General features: G+C 38.0%; 1 protein-coding gene across 11 annotated transcripts in view; it reads left to right on the plus strand.

The window, feature by feature from the left end:
* TFDP2 (transcription factor Dp-2) overlaps positions 1 to 15,098 on the plus strand; it is a 170,096-nt gene that overhangs the window by 123,039 nt on the left and 31,959 nt on the right. For 10 of the 11 annotated variants that reach the window (XM_043995454.1, XM_043995455.1, XM_043995457.1 and 7 more), the window contains 2 exons: positions 4,810 to 4,931; positions 7,644 to 7,691. In XM_043995454.1, the coding sequence (XP_043851389.1) occupies positions 4,810 to 4,931; positions 7,644 to 7,691 (170 nt within the window). The remainder of the gene's footprint in view (positions 1 to 4,809; positions 4,932 to 7,643; positions 7,692 to 15,098) is intronic. The other variant, XM_043995456.1, reaches the window with a different exon arrangement.

A 15,098-nucleotide genomic window follows, 5' to 3' on the forward strand; every position in this document is an offset into this window, starting at 1 on the left:
CAGAAATGAGAATGACCTTTCTTCAGGGAGTTCACATTTTACTGGGAGAGACAGACAGACAGACAAACAGACAGACAGTAAACAGACACAAGATAGTTTGAGGAGGGTAGCAGCCAGAGGAGCCAAGAAAGGCTTCCAGTGGCATCTTTTCAGGTGGCACCTGAGTCAAGCCTTGAAAGAAAAGTTGGCATCCAAGAGGCAGAGATGGGGAATGAACACATTGCAAGCAGGAGGAACACCCTGTGCAAAGCTACAGGAGCAGAAAAGGGCATGCCAAATTTCAGCAACAGTGAGCATTCCAGTCTGTCTTGCGAGTGGTATGTTTGAAAGGGAGGGAAATGCAATACCTATGGAAAGATACAGGCTGGCGCTAGATTGGTGAAGAACTTTCAAAGTCAGGATCAGGCATTTGTACTTTATTCTAAAGCCTCTTTGTATTGTTTTAGGTTAAATGTGTCTATAAAAACTCCATTGCTGAGAGATTTCTCCCAGGGAGACTCCACAAAAATAGAGAGAGGGGGCCCCATTTTTCCACATTGGGACTTCTTTTACTTCAAGAATCAGACCATGGTATCCTCCAGTTTCATAACAGATCCTGAGCAGTTTTCGCATTGCCCTGGGAGGGGAGGATTGTAGAAGTGTGAATCGATGACTTCCTATTTCATATCTGCACAGCGTCCCAGGCTGTAAAGGCCCCTGCTTATCTACAGCCTGCTGTTTTAAATGAAGAGAGGGTGCCAGGGCAGGAAGCCACTTGAGGAATTGACAACAGAGAAAAGGCTTATGAAAGATGATGAAATGTCCTTGAAGTTTTTCTTCCAGCCTGGCCCCTCTACACCCCCTTTCCTGCACTAGGTAGTCATCACAGACGTTACTGCACAGCAGGGGCCAATGCACTCTTGTCTTGCGCCCTCTTCTGTTGAGTTAGCTCTTTGAATACCTCTGCCCTTCTGGGTTGCTGATAGTTCTGTTGGTGGGGAAGGACTGGGTTTTCCTGACTTGCAAGCCCTACCCCCATATCCACTATACTTTTCATCTACCTGCCATGGCATAGTGGATAAAGTGTTCAATTTGGAATTCGAAAGATCTAAGTTTGAATTCGGCCTCACACATTTACTAGTTTTATGACCTGGGAAAGTTATTTGATCTCTCCCTGCCTCAGTTTCTCTGTCTGTAAATTGGGGATAAGACTAGCACTTTTGTTGTGGTGGTTCAGTCTTGTTTAATTTGTTGCAGCCCCATTGGGGGTTTTCTTGCCAGAGATGCTGGAGTGATTTGCCAGCTCCTTCTCTTGCTCCTTTTACAGACAAGGAAGGTGCCCAGAGTCACACAGCTCGTGAGTGTCTGAGGCTTCATTTGAACTCAGGTCTTCCTGTCTGCAGGCCTGTACTCTGTCCACTGCACCACCACCTAGCGGTCCCAAGACTAGCACCTACTTCACAGGATGGTTGTGAAGATCAGATCAAAAGAGTAGTTCTCTTAAAACACTTAAAATACACCATATAAATGTTAGCCATCATAAATTATTGTTGCTTTATAGAGTCTAATTTAATTTTATATATTGAAGTGGTCAGCGAGTAAGTACCAACAGTCCCAACATTTATTGTAGCAACAGATTCCCTGAGTAAATCATGAATTTGCCATTGAATGTAGTTAATGCAACAACATTGTCTCCTTTAATTTACGAATCTCTGACTTCTTAACCTTCTCTCATTTCAGTGCTCTAGAGATTAAAAAGAAAAAACTAAACAAGTTCACTTTTCCTTTTGAAATCCATAGAGCTGTAATTTCTCCCTGTACATATATATATACACACGTGTGTGTGTGTGTGAGAGAGAGAGACAGACAGACAGAGAGAGACAGAGACAGAAGGGGAAGAAAAAGGTGCTAAGAATTTTTTTTTGAATGTCAGTGAAATATTGATGAGGCAAGTCCTAGCTTTGCCATATGGCAGCTCTGTGCCACCTCATGTCTCTGGTGGTCAGCTCTCATCATCTATAAAATGGGAGCAGTAACACTTATATTACCCATGTTAGGACAAGTACTGTATCAGTGAGATAGTATCTTTATCTTATTTGGACCTCATAACACTTCCCAGGTTTTCTGATCCTGTTCTTTCTGCTGCACCACAATCATGCCTCTCCAGCAAATATCCCTTCATCTATTTCTTACCCTCAGAACTTGAGAAATCAATTACTTTGCAGCCCTGAGCCATCTAAACAGTGTTTTTTTAGGTTTCAGGGTTTTTTTTGTTTGTTTGTTTGTTTTTTGGTGAGGCAATTGGGGTTAAGTGACTTGCCCAGGGTCACACAGCTAGTAAGTGTCAAGTGTCTGAGGCCAGATTTGAACTCAGGTCCTCCTGAATCCAGGACCGGTGCTCTATCCACTGCGCCACCTAGCTGCCCCTAAACAGTGTTTTTAAAAAGTGTTTGAATGGTTAAAGGGAGCAAGGTAGATCATGTTAACACTTATAGCTGAAATTTCTATGCTGCTTTATGATTTACAAAGCACTTCTATGGACCACTTCTGAGAGGTAGACAGTGCACTCATCATTATCCTTATTAAATGAGAAAGTGGCCCAAAAAGATTAAGTGACCCATCCAAAGTCACCCTGCCAGTAGAGTCGGAGTGAGAGTGAGAGCTTAAATCTAGGTTTCCTAATTCCAAACAGTTTTCTTTCTTACAATATTCCATGCTGCCTCTGTGTTCAGATTATTTGCATTAGGAGATTAGAAAGAGATTGTTTTTAAGCAAAATTTGGATGAATCAGATTTGTGGAAAATGAGGTGAAAAGAAATTAGAAACTACTCACTTTGTGTAAAATAGAAAATATGCATGGGAGATAATAAAAAAGATTTGATTTGCTAAAGTAGATGGAATAGGAGTGATGTGGATTAAAAAAACACAAACTAGTAGAGGAATACTGATTGGTGAAAGAAAGCCAAAAGAAGGAAATTCAGACTACTGTAGAAAATAAAGTAGCCAAATAGGGAATGTTTGTGTCTGGAGCAGTGAGTGACATGTGGACTAAGCAATAGGGTTCATGTAGAATTCAGGTTCCCAGAGACATCTGCTACTACTTCCTCATTATTAAGAAATAATTTGAAATTTCTGAATTTCTTTCTCATAATTTCAATTTTACTAGTTTTATACTGTTCTTAATTTTATTTAAAATTTTATTTAGTTAAATTTATCCACTTATTTATTTATTTGATTTTTTAAAAATATCTCATCTCTTATTACTTGTATCTGGCCAGTTTTTTTTTTTAATTAATAAAGTATTTTATTTTTTTTCTGTTACATGTAAAGATAGCTCTCAACCTTTGTTTATACAAGCTTTACAATTTCAGATTTTTCTCCCTCCCTCCCCTCCCTCCCTCCTCCCCTAGACAGCAGGTAATCTGATATAGGTTATATATATATATATATATATATATATGTATATATATACACACACACACACACACACACACACACATAATAACATTAATCCTATTTCTGCATTAGTCATGTTATAAGAGAAAAAAAATCAGAGCAATGATGGAAAACCTCAAAATAGAAAAAAAACAACAGCATCAAAAACAAAAGAAATAGTATGGTTCATTTAGCATCTATACTCCGCAGTTCTTTTTTTTTTTTTTTTCTGGATTTGGAGATCCTCTTCCATCACGAGTTCTCTGGAACTCTTCTGTGCCATTGCATTGGTGAGAAGAATATAGTCCATCACAGTAGATCAACACTCAATGTTGATGTTACTGTGTACAATGTTCTTCTGGTTCTGCTCATCTCACTCATCATCAGCTCATGTAAGACCCTCCAGGTTTCTCTGAACTCTTCCTGCTCATCATTTCTTACAGCACAATAGTATTCCATTGTATTCATATACCACAACTTGTCCAGCCATTCCCCAATTGGTGGGCATCCCCTCAACTTCCAATTCTTTGCCACCACGTAAAGAGCAGCTATAAATATTTTTGTACATGTGGGTCCCTTTCCCCCTTCCATGATCTCTTTGGGAAAAAGACCCAAAAGTGGTATTTCTGGGTCAAAGGGTATGCACAGCTTTATCGCCCTTTGGGCATAATTCCAAATTGCTCTCCAGAATGGTTGGATCAGTTCACAGCTCCACCAACAATGGATTAGTGTTCCAATTTTCCCACAGCTTCTCCAACATTTATTATTTTCCTTTTTTGTCATTTTAGCCAATCTGATAGGTGTCAGGTGGTACCTCAAAGTTGTTTTTATTTGCATCTCTCTAATCATTAGAGATTTAGAGCATTTTTTCATATGGGAATAGATAGCTTTGGTTTCTTCATCAGAAAACTGCCTGTTCATATCCTTTGACCATTTCTCAATTGGGGAATGACTTGCATTCTTATAAATTTGATTTAGTTCCCTATATATTTTAGAGATGAGGCCTTTATCAGAAGTACTGTCTGGCCAGTGTTCTAACTTTAATGTTGAAATTTTTTTTAAAAAACACCAAACATTATGTATATATGTGAAGCTCTAATACATAAACTAGCTTTGGTAAACCAACTTGTGCAATAGTCGGATTTCACAATTACCAAATGAAAGGTTTTCATATTTCTGATTTTTATAACATGTTTAATCCTCCCAAATTGTAGCTTACTTGTTTAAACCTGCATTTTAACCCAGGTTAAGTGTTCTATTTGTGTGAATCGGATTCAGGATCTATGCTGCCTCTATTATGTGTTTTAACATTAATGCATCTTAGTGACAGGGTTTTGTTTAAACTATTTTCCATATCTAAGAATTTTTCCTATTCTTGTTCTTTATCATTTACAGATTATAAGCACACCACAAAGACTAGCCAGTTCTGGGAGTGTTCTGATTGGGAATCCTTATAGCCCTGCACCAGCAATGGTCACTCAGACACATGTGACAGAAGCCACTGGCTGGGTTCCAGGGTAAGGCCTTTTTTTTTTCTTTCTTTCTTTCTTTCTTTCTTTCTTTCTTTCTTTCTTTCTTTCTTTCTTTCTTTCTTTCTTTCTTTCTTTCTTTCTTTCTTTTTTTGAGGGGAGGGAGAGGGGTTACTTATCAACTTGTTGAATTTTTTAGCTTTTTGTTAAAAGTACAAGTCTGACTTTTTGCATTCTTATCTTCCAGTATTGTCTCATGTCTCTTGAGTGCCTAAATCATGTTGAATCATGTTCCATTTGGAATCATCATCTTTTAAAATCTTTTAAGCAAAATGTGCCATGGCATATCTAGCTGATTTTGCTCAGAATTTCCTTTATATGTGGACTTCTGAGACTCTGTCCTCTCCCCTCCTTTATAGGCAAAGACAAAAGGACATGAACATGTTTGTGTTACTACTTCTTCCTCCGTGTATTTCCTAATTAGTAAATAGGGCATTCCCCCAATGTCTTATTCTAGTAATTGGAATAATTCTTCTGTCTCTGAAAGTGAACAGTTACCAAGAGAAGAATAAAATCATCAGTCATCTTAGAAATATAAAATATATTTTTAACTCCTTGGACTTAGATGTTAAAAAAAGAAGTTACATATTTTCATTGATGAAAAGCCAGTTTACTGAATTTGAATTGCTGTTTCCCTCCCTGGCCATTTCCATTTTCTACTATTTATTTATCTATCTATCTATTTATTTATTTATTCATTCATTTATTCATTTATTTATTTTTTATGGGGGTAATGAGGGTTAAGTGACTTGCCCAGGATCACACAGCTAGTAAGTGTCAAGTGTCTGAGGCCAGATTTGAATTCAGGTCCTCCTGAATGCAGGGCTGGTGCTTTATCCACTGCGCCACCTAGCTGCTCCATTTTCTACTCTTAGTAGATCATAGATTTAGAGCTTGAAAAGACCTTGGTGATCATTTAGGCCAGCCTCCTCATTGTACAGATGAAGAGAATAATCTTGGTTCCAGAACTGGGGTTTGGACATGGACCTCCAGACTGTAATCCAGTGCTCTGCATACTGCATTATGCATAAGTTAGAGCAACTAAAAAAGGAATTAGAACGACAGGTAGATGAAACTTCTCAAGAAGGCTGCCCTAGTTATTGGCTTGTTGTTTGTTTTTTAAGATACTGGCATCTGTCAGTATTTATTATATCATAAATCCCAAAATGAAAGAAAAATTACTGTGTTTTCTTATATAGGGAAAAGGGAAAATCTTTCACAGCAATGCCCACACTTACTCTCCCCTCTTCAAAATTCAGAAGGATAAAGAAATGGAACAGAATTCAGTTCTTGTCATTTCTTAGTGGATAATTCTACTACCGGCTCTATCATCCATCTACTTTGGGTGACTCTAGCATGGCTTATTACATAGTAAGAACTTCATAAACATTTGATTAAGTATTTACTTTAGATATTTATATGTATTAATGAAATAATACTAATAATAAAGCAGTAAACTGTTGGAGATAGTTATAAATGTGAAATTTGTTATTATTTTATCTAATGTTGAAGGATTGGGGGGTGTGGGGGGGGAGAGACAATCAGGGTTAAGTGACTTGCCCAGGATCACACAACTAGTGTCAGGTGTCTGATTCCAGATTTGAATTCAGGTCCTCCTGACTCCAGGGTCAGTGTTCTATCTACTGTGCCACTTAATTGCCCCTTAGCTTCCTTTTTAAAAGTTCTCTTGAACAGATGAGTTCAGAGTTGGATAAACCAGTGTTGCTTTCAGAGGACAGATGATGGGGGAAAGTGGGGACATGTGAGTATAGGTATTTGCTACTTAATGAATAAGCTTAAGCTAGGCAACATTGCTTGGTGGCTTGGTTTTCCTGAACTGTTTTTTCTTGCTATAAGGGTGGGCATTCTGTGATACAAAAGTGTGCATTTGTTTGTTTCAGATGCATGGTCGGTGGATTAGACAACTGACGCCGCTCCTCCTGCATTAGGGGAGCGTTTGATACTTTGGATTTGGAGCTTAAAAATGGCCAAATGCTAACTTTCATGTCTGTCGAAAACTATGTTCAAAATTATAATTAATTTCAGGGTTCTAGAAAAGCTTCGTTTTCCACTTCCCTTATTAAATGCTCACTAGGTGGTTTTTATTTTGTACCAAAGTATGTCAAGCTTGGGAGAAGAGCAGGGTAGAGATTCTGCTAGTCCCAGTCATGGCCCAAAAGGGGGTTCTTCACCATCTGCCCCCTAAGAGTTGTTTCCCTAAGGTTCACCCGGTACTGTTGTGTAATGAGCTGATTCAGAAGGTCACGACTTAGTGAAAGTTTTCCTGTATCCTTTTTCATTATAAATCTCTGTTTTTCTTCCCAAAGATTTACCAAGCCCTTTTCAACCTATGGGCTCATTGTACAGAAATTGATTGATTCATATAACATGGTATTCACATAACACAATTAAAATTTTTTCTCCATAGTACTCTTAACATACTAAATTTTGACTGAAATGCAGTCACTCAAATACTTTCCCTTTGCAATTATTTTTTTTGTACCTTGACTTATATAGTATATTTCATTTGTCCTAGTGTTTGTTTACCTTCTGTTTAAATGAAACCTGAAATGATACAAGGACAAATCCTTTATCAAGCTTAGTTCAGTTATATTTGTACATATGTTTATTCTGGTCCAAAAGAATCAGATGAATTTTTTTTTTAATTCTTTAAAAATATTATCTCTTTTTTCCCCTTAGGGATCGAAAACGTGCTAGAGAGTTTATAGACACTGGTTTTTCAGAAAGGTGAGTAAAAGCGTAGGGGAATACTTAGCACATGAAGGTATGGTAGGTGGTAGAGAGCTGGGAGCCTAGGGTGGACCCCAGTCCAGACTCCAGAAGCAAACCTATGGGTAGAGAGCTAAGCTAATTCTCCTTAGCTGCTCTTGTTGCCACCCTTGTTGCTTTCCCTACTGAATGGCCTGCCCTCCTCTCTGAACTCATGCATTCCACAGGGCAGCAGAAGTATCATTAAACTCAGAGCTTGGCCACATCTTGGCGCAGATCCTGGCTCTGCCCAGGGCTGGCAGGGTTGTCTCAGGGGAGCTACTGAAAGTTGTCTTCCCCACCTCTACAAGGAACCTCACACGGTTGTTGTGAAGGAAGCACTTCCTAAGCCACAATTTGCCATGTAGATGTGAACTAGTCTTGTTTCTTTTAAAGAGAACCATTAACAGAAGAAGTGTTCTCCTAAATGTGAGAAATTTGACTATTAGTGATATGCAAAATAGATATAATCATTCCTCTTTTGCTATTCCACATGTACGTTTTTAGATATTTGAAACTTAGCAAAGTATTAAATCTTCTTAAAACCATTTTTGATAGAAATTTTTCAAAATTCATTATACTTCTTATTGTTGTTCAGTTGTGTCTCACTCTTGATGACCCTATGCACCATGTTGTCTGTGGTGCTTTTTTGGCAAAGATCCTAGGGTGGTTTGCCATTTCCTTCCCTGGTAGATTAAGACAAGCAGAGGTTAAGTGACTTGCCCAGGGTCACACAGCCAGCAGATATCTGAGGCCAGATTTTAGCCCAGGTATTCCTGACTCCAGGTCTAATGTTCCATCCACTGAGCCACCTAACTACCTCCATTATACTTCTTAAAAAAGAGGATATGAAACATAATTTGATCTTTTCTTGACATTTTAGGATTATCATTATCCACATGATTCCATGTGTATTTATCCCCTACCATAGCTAAGGCATGGTGTTGGGCACTTCATCTTTATTTTATTGTTCCATAATGATATATGTCCTCTGAGGCTGTTGGGATGTCTGGGGTGGTTGGTTCATACACTAAATGGTATCTGATGATATGGTTTTTTTTGAGTTTTTATGGCTACTTTTTTTAGGGTTTTTGCTTTTATTTTTGGTTGGTTTGTTTGGGGTTGGGGCAGGGTTCCTTCCATGCAGTCAGCTATTACTTTTGCGGGGGGGGGGGGGGGCGGCGCAATGAGGGTTAAGTGACTTGCCCAGGGTCACACAGCTAGTAAGTGCCAAGTGTGTGAGGCTGGATTTGAACTCAGGTCCTCCTGAATCCAAGGCCAGTGCTTTATCCACTGTGCCACCTAGCTGCCCCCAGCTATTACTTTTCCTTGCTGTCAGTGTAGGAAGTCCTTGTCCCATTTCTCATCATGGCACATAAGCTTCTGTTGTTTGAGATATGAGAAAAATGTCCTTATTACACATTTATGTCTAAAATAAAAGTAAACTGTTGATGAATGCAAGCCTAATGAGCTTCCTATTGAGTAAATTGTAAGAGCTTTATTGCAGAGACTTTAACATCTCTTTTGGTCTTCAGTGCCTTTTTTTTTTTTTTTTTTTTTTTTTTTTTGCTTTTCCGTTTCTTAGTCGTGTTTTGGAAGTTGGGTAAGATAAAAGCTAATGTGATTGGTTAAATGATGTTTGCCTCTAATGTGAGTGCCCTTGAGTGGGTCAGACTGGACTTTCTAACACTGTAGCCTTAAGGAGAGTTCCTCTAAATGTAAGTCAAGTCAACAATTGTTTACTGGGTGTCTCCTCTGTGCCAGGCGTGTTGCTAAGCCCTGGGAAGACCAAGAAAGGCAATAATCAGTCCTTGCTGCCAAGGAGCTCTCAGTCCCCTTACCAGAGACAGATGGGCTCAGCTGGAGGAAGGAGCACTGGGCGGGGCTTCTTACCCGTGGTGTTACTATGGTTGAGCCTTAAGTGAAACCAGGAAAGCCAAAGGGCGCAGATGAAGATGAAGAGATCACAAACCCCCCCCCCCCCCACACACACACACATTCACATTCTACTGTGATTGAGTTTATGGATAGGACTTTAAAGCCATCAGCACCTCTGCTTACCAAAGACAGTAGTTTACTCAAAGAGAACAAATATGAGCTTCCCTCATTCTTTTTTTTTTTTTTTTTTTTTTGTGGGGCAATGAGGATTAAGTGACTTGCCCAGGGTCACACAGCTAGTAAGTGTCAAGCATCTGAGGCCAGATTTGAACTCAGGTTCTCCTGAATCCAGGGCTGGTGCTTTATCCACTGCACCACCTAGCTGCCCCTTCCCTCATTCTTTTAATCCTTTCCCCTTGCCTCCTTGAAAATCCAAATATGAGTCCACAAAACACTTTGAAAAATGTGGTCATTTGCTAAGAATCTGTAACATTATGTAGATAATTAAAAACCATCTCCTGTCCATCTTTAGAAGCGACAGGGCTCAAGGGAAGGAGTGCTGGGGTGAAGGTCATTATGACATTTATGGGGAAATGTCACAATAGTTCATTTCTTCAGTATAAGAAGTACTTAAAGAATTGTCCTATTCCAAATTTAGAATTAAAAAAAATACCCTACAACTTTTCTTCTGTGTTTTCCAGAAATCTTGATTTTGATAACAAGACATTTAGATCTGTGGTAGCTTCTAAGCTCCATGAGATTTCATTAGTGGTCTCCCTGGCTCTGGTCAGTTCAGCTTAGCAAGAGGAGATGTAGCTGCTTACAGAGATCAGATAATGAATTGTGTAGAAAGCAACTACAGAAAGTGCTTTTTGCATTTTATTTAATGTCATTGCCACTTATTCTTAAACTGTCTAAATGAGATTATGATTTTATATGGGTTTTGTAGTATGAGCATGGTGAATGAATTTAAGCTTTCAATTTATTACAGTAAATCCATATACAAATGTTCCTATACAAATTAGAAAAGAAGAATCTCAGATTTACAACTAGTATTTCAAAATGAAATCTCATTTTGGGTTTTTGATTGCTAGCCTGTTCTGTTTTTTATTTCCCTGATTTGACTGCCAGTGAAGGGACAGACTGCCTTATGCATATAAGCACAACTTTAGTACTTGGGGATTTCTTCACAGTCATACCATATTTAGGACCAAGCTGAGAAGAAAACCAAAACTTTGTGTTTCTCCTAAGAAACATGTATAGATGATGACTTGGAACCGAAGTCTCTTCACTCTTAGTCCAACATGCTTTCCTCTACACCAAAATGCACTTAAGCACAAACAAACCATTCAACAAACTAGTTGTGTATTCTTTGGCAAGTCTCTTAATCTCTCTGGTCTTAGCTTTCCTATTCTGTAAAATGGGTTAGTCAAACAATCTCCTAAGTCTTTTTCAGCTTTAGTGTTCTATTAGTCTGATATGTTTCTGGGTTTTTTATGCACGAAAGACATGCCTATATTCCCTCTAATCTTATGATTGAGTGGGAAAGACCTTGCAGACAAAAGAACTCTGGATCCCACTGTTGCTTCAGTAGACTCATGATTCTTGGTGGGTTTCCAGGGAATTTTGAAATAAAACATAGATGCTCTACTAGGAAGGGGAATATAGTTCGAAGCTCCTCCCAGCAATTAGAAATCCTTCTGTCAAGCTGAATAATGGCTGGAATTCCCCCATGTTCCTTTCCATCTTTGTCACTCTAGAGATATCTATGTGAGATACATGAGAATGTGTCCGATGTGGCTAAAATAACTATATCCTTTTGTCTATACTTCCTATCAGTGGTCCTTTCTATTTTAATAATAATGATTGGCTTTTGGAGATACTTAAATTTGTCTTACCTTCCCCCGAGCCTAAATTGTGTATCTTTGATGGTATATATACTGTTTCACTTTAAACACTCTGCTGACAGTTTGAACTCAATATATTTTAAAAATACACTAATCATCTTCACTCCTAAACTATTTCCCACTGTCAGTGGTACTACCATTACTCTAGGCATCCAACTTAAAACTTAAGAGTAATTTTTGATGCCATCCTTTACTTTCACCCTGAACTTTATTCAGTAACTCACCAAATCTCAAACATTTCAATATGTCTCCTATGTGGCTTCTTCTTTATTCTCACTATTGCTGTTCTGGTCAAAGTTCTCATTCTTGGATAATTACTAAAAACTGACTTCTCCTCTAATCATTTTCCTTCTTTCCCATCCCATATATTGCCAGCAGCTTAATCTTCCTAAAGCATTACTTCGTTCTGTTGGTCTGTTGCTTGAATTACTTATAGGATAAAAATCTGAACTCTTCTGAAGCCTGGCCATTTAAACCTTCATTGATTTTGTTCCATGTAAAATCTACATAATATTTTATGTTTCACAGGCTACATGAGATTTAGAGCTTGAGTAGACCTTGGAGAACAAGACTTTGGTACCAAACCCAAGAAATCTTATATTGTTATTTAAAAGCTGGGGGGGGGGAAATGGGGGGCAGCTAGGTGGTGCAGTGGATACAGCACTGGCTCTGGATTCAGGAGGACCTGAGTTCAAATCCAGCCTCAAACACTTGACACTAACTGTGTGACCCTAGGCAAGTCACTTAACCCTCATTGCCCCACCAAAAAAAAAAAGTTGGCTGGACATGTGTTGTTACCCCAGCTAAATTTAATGTCCCTCAGTATAGGCAAAGATTCTTTTTTAGAGCTGTACATTCCCATACCACCTAACATAGCACTGATAAGTGCTTTATGCTCCTTTTTATTAGAGTAAAGCATTGGATAGGGCAGCTAGGTGGCACAGTGGATAGAGTACCGGCCCTGGAGTCAGGAGTACCTGAGTTCAAATCTGGCCTCAGACACTTAGTAGCTGTGTGACCCTGGGCAAGTCACTTAACCCCAATTGTCTCACTAAAAAACAAAACAAAAAGCATTGGATAGATTATAATATAGCCATATAAGTGATAACCATTCCTTTTCAGCTATAAATTCTGAAAATGATTTTTTCCCAAATCATACCTCAGTATTTTCCAAATCAAACCTTTGGTTTTGTCTTTATATTTATTTTTCATCACTGAAAAAGATTTCATAGATGTTGTTTTGCATCATTCTGTAGTATTTTCTCTAAATAAAGACTTCCTTTGGGGTAACACATTTAACAACTTTATTATTGTTATTATATTTTATGATAAGGGGAAATGAGTCAGCATTTCATAGTAAAATTGCTTACTTAAAAATGCACCTATCTTTCGGAACAGCATTTTCCAAGGACTTGAAGTCTACCTTGTATATTTTAAGTAACATTTAGCTTCCTAGTGTCATTTTTACCCAGCAGCAGGAAACTGAATTACTGTAATATCTAAGTGCTTTAATTTGCCACTTGGCAACTATTGCAATGTTCATGTCTCATTCTGGTAGTATATGTTTCAAAATGTACAATTGATTTTAAAGACTATAAAATAGAAAACATTTTAATAGCACAGCAGTAATTTCAGTTTAAGCTTAGCCTTTCTATGTGATAGAGCACTAAATGTTGCATTTTGAGACATATAAATGAAATCAAGTAATTCAAGAATTTTATTTTAGTGAACAGTTGGGAAAATCCCTGAAAATATTTTAACAGGGTTATTTAGTAATAAAGTAGACCTAATACAGTTCATTACTATTCCCTTTTGCCAACCTCTTTGGGAGAGGTGTTAATAGTGGCAAAATAGATAAATTAGAATCATAGTACAGCCTTGAATAATAGAGAATTTGTGTGCCACATGGTAAACCATCATGCAAGAATACTTTGCTTATAAATTCCCCATATTTGTTGTCTTTATATATTGTTGTTGCTTAGTCATTTTGTAGTCATGTCTGACCCCTTTTGGGGTTTTCTTGACAAAGATAGTGGAATGGTTTGCCATTTCCTTCTCCAGCTCATTTTATAGATAAGGAAACTGGGTCAAACAGAGTTAGATTACTTGCCCGGAGTCACACAGCTAGTCAGTGTCTGAGGCTGGATTTGAACTCAGGAGGATGAGTCTTCCTGACTCTAGAACCAGCACTCTATCCACTGCATCACGTAGCTGCCCCTGTCTTTATGTCACTAGCCTCTAATACAGTGCTTGACACATAATAGACACTTAATAAATGCTGGTTTATTGATAGATTGCAATGTATGTATGGACATAAATATCTATATACGTGTGTATTCATGAATATAGTCTAAGACTCCAAAAATGTTAACAGCTAGTCTTCCCTGTCACAAAGATAGAATAGTAGAAGACAAAGGAGAAAGTGACTATATTAAGATAGCCTTCTGCCCTGTACTGGGGGCCTCTAGGAGCATTTTCCTACATATCAGCTGACTGATGAAACTTGCTAATAGAATCTCAGAAGGTGAAGAAGCGTCCCAAAGAGGAGTCATGTTCTGTACCACACTGATGCTTTACAGAGGACTCATAGTAGCTAAGCTGCAGCATATGGAGAGGAGACTTAGTTTCCTAGTTCAATACCATATACTACTTACTGCTTTACCAACATCAGCTGTCAGAAAGTGGAAGGAACCCCAAGGTTCTGGCCTGACTTCCTGCCTTCAAGTGGCTAAGTTGATATTGTCCACATTTTACAGATGAGTCAAACTGAGACAACTAAGGGTAGCCAAAGAGTTTAAATGACAAAGTCACATAACGAAATTGGAAGGACTCATGATATTTGAATCATAGTCCTCCTAATGAGTATCTTTTCTACAATATCAACTTGATTTGTAAGTTGGATCAATTAAATTCAACAAACATTGATCAAGACCCTCTCTTGTGCAAAACATTGTGCTCAGTTGCCTGTCATTTTGTCATTGTTGGTGGTCCTCATTGGCCCATTCATGTTAAGTCTAGCTTATTGATGGTTGTTGGTTAAATAAATCAAGTAGCTACATGTGGAATCAGTTTTAAATCTCTGTACTGTAGGTTGGACGCTATTACTGTTCTGTAGAACATCACTTTTGTGTGGGAGCTGATAGTCTTTTACTCAGGCACCCTGTTCACATATTCTGAACACATGCTGGATTCCTTAAAATTCAGTCCGTGCTTCTTTGGGCCATTTATTAACAAAAAGCAGATTCAAGTAATAGCTTTCAACTTTACATTTTTTAAAAATTATTTTTCATTTTTCTCAATTATATGTAAATATATTTTTTGAGTTCCAAATTTTTCTCCCCCCTCTTGAAGTTTGATATAGGTTATACATTACTATCATGTTAAATATATTTCCACATTAATCAGAACAAAAGGGAAAAAAAACACAAAGAATAAACGAGAACAATAACAAAAAGGCAACAACAAAAGTGAAAATAGTATGCTTTCATCTATATTCAGACTCTATAGTTCTTTTGTTGAATATGGAGAGCATTTTCCACCATAAGTCTTTTGGCATTGTCATTGTTTTTGTTTTTTTGTTTTTTGTGGGGCAATGGGGGTT

Source organism: Dromiciops gliroides, chromosome 3 (genome assembly GCF_019393635.1).
Source record: "Dromiciops gliroides isolate mDroGli1 chromosome 3, mDroGli1.pri, whole genome shotgun sequence".
Classification (NCBI taxonomy): domain Eukaryota; kingdom Metazoa; phylum Chordata; class Mammalia; order Microbiotheria; family Microbiotheriidae; genus Dromiciops; species Dromiciops gliroides.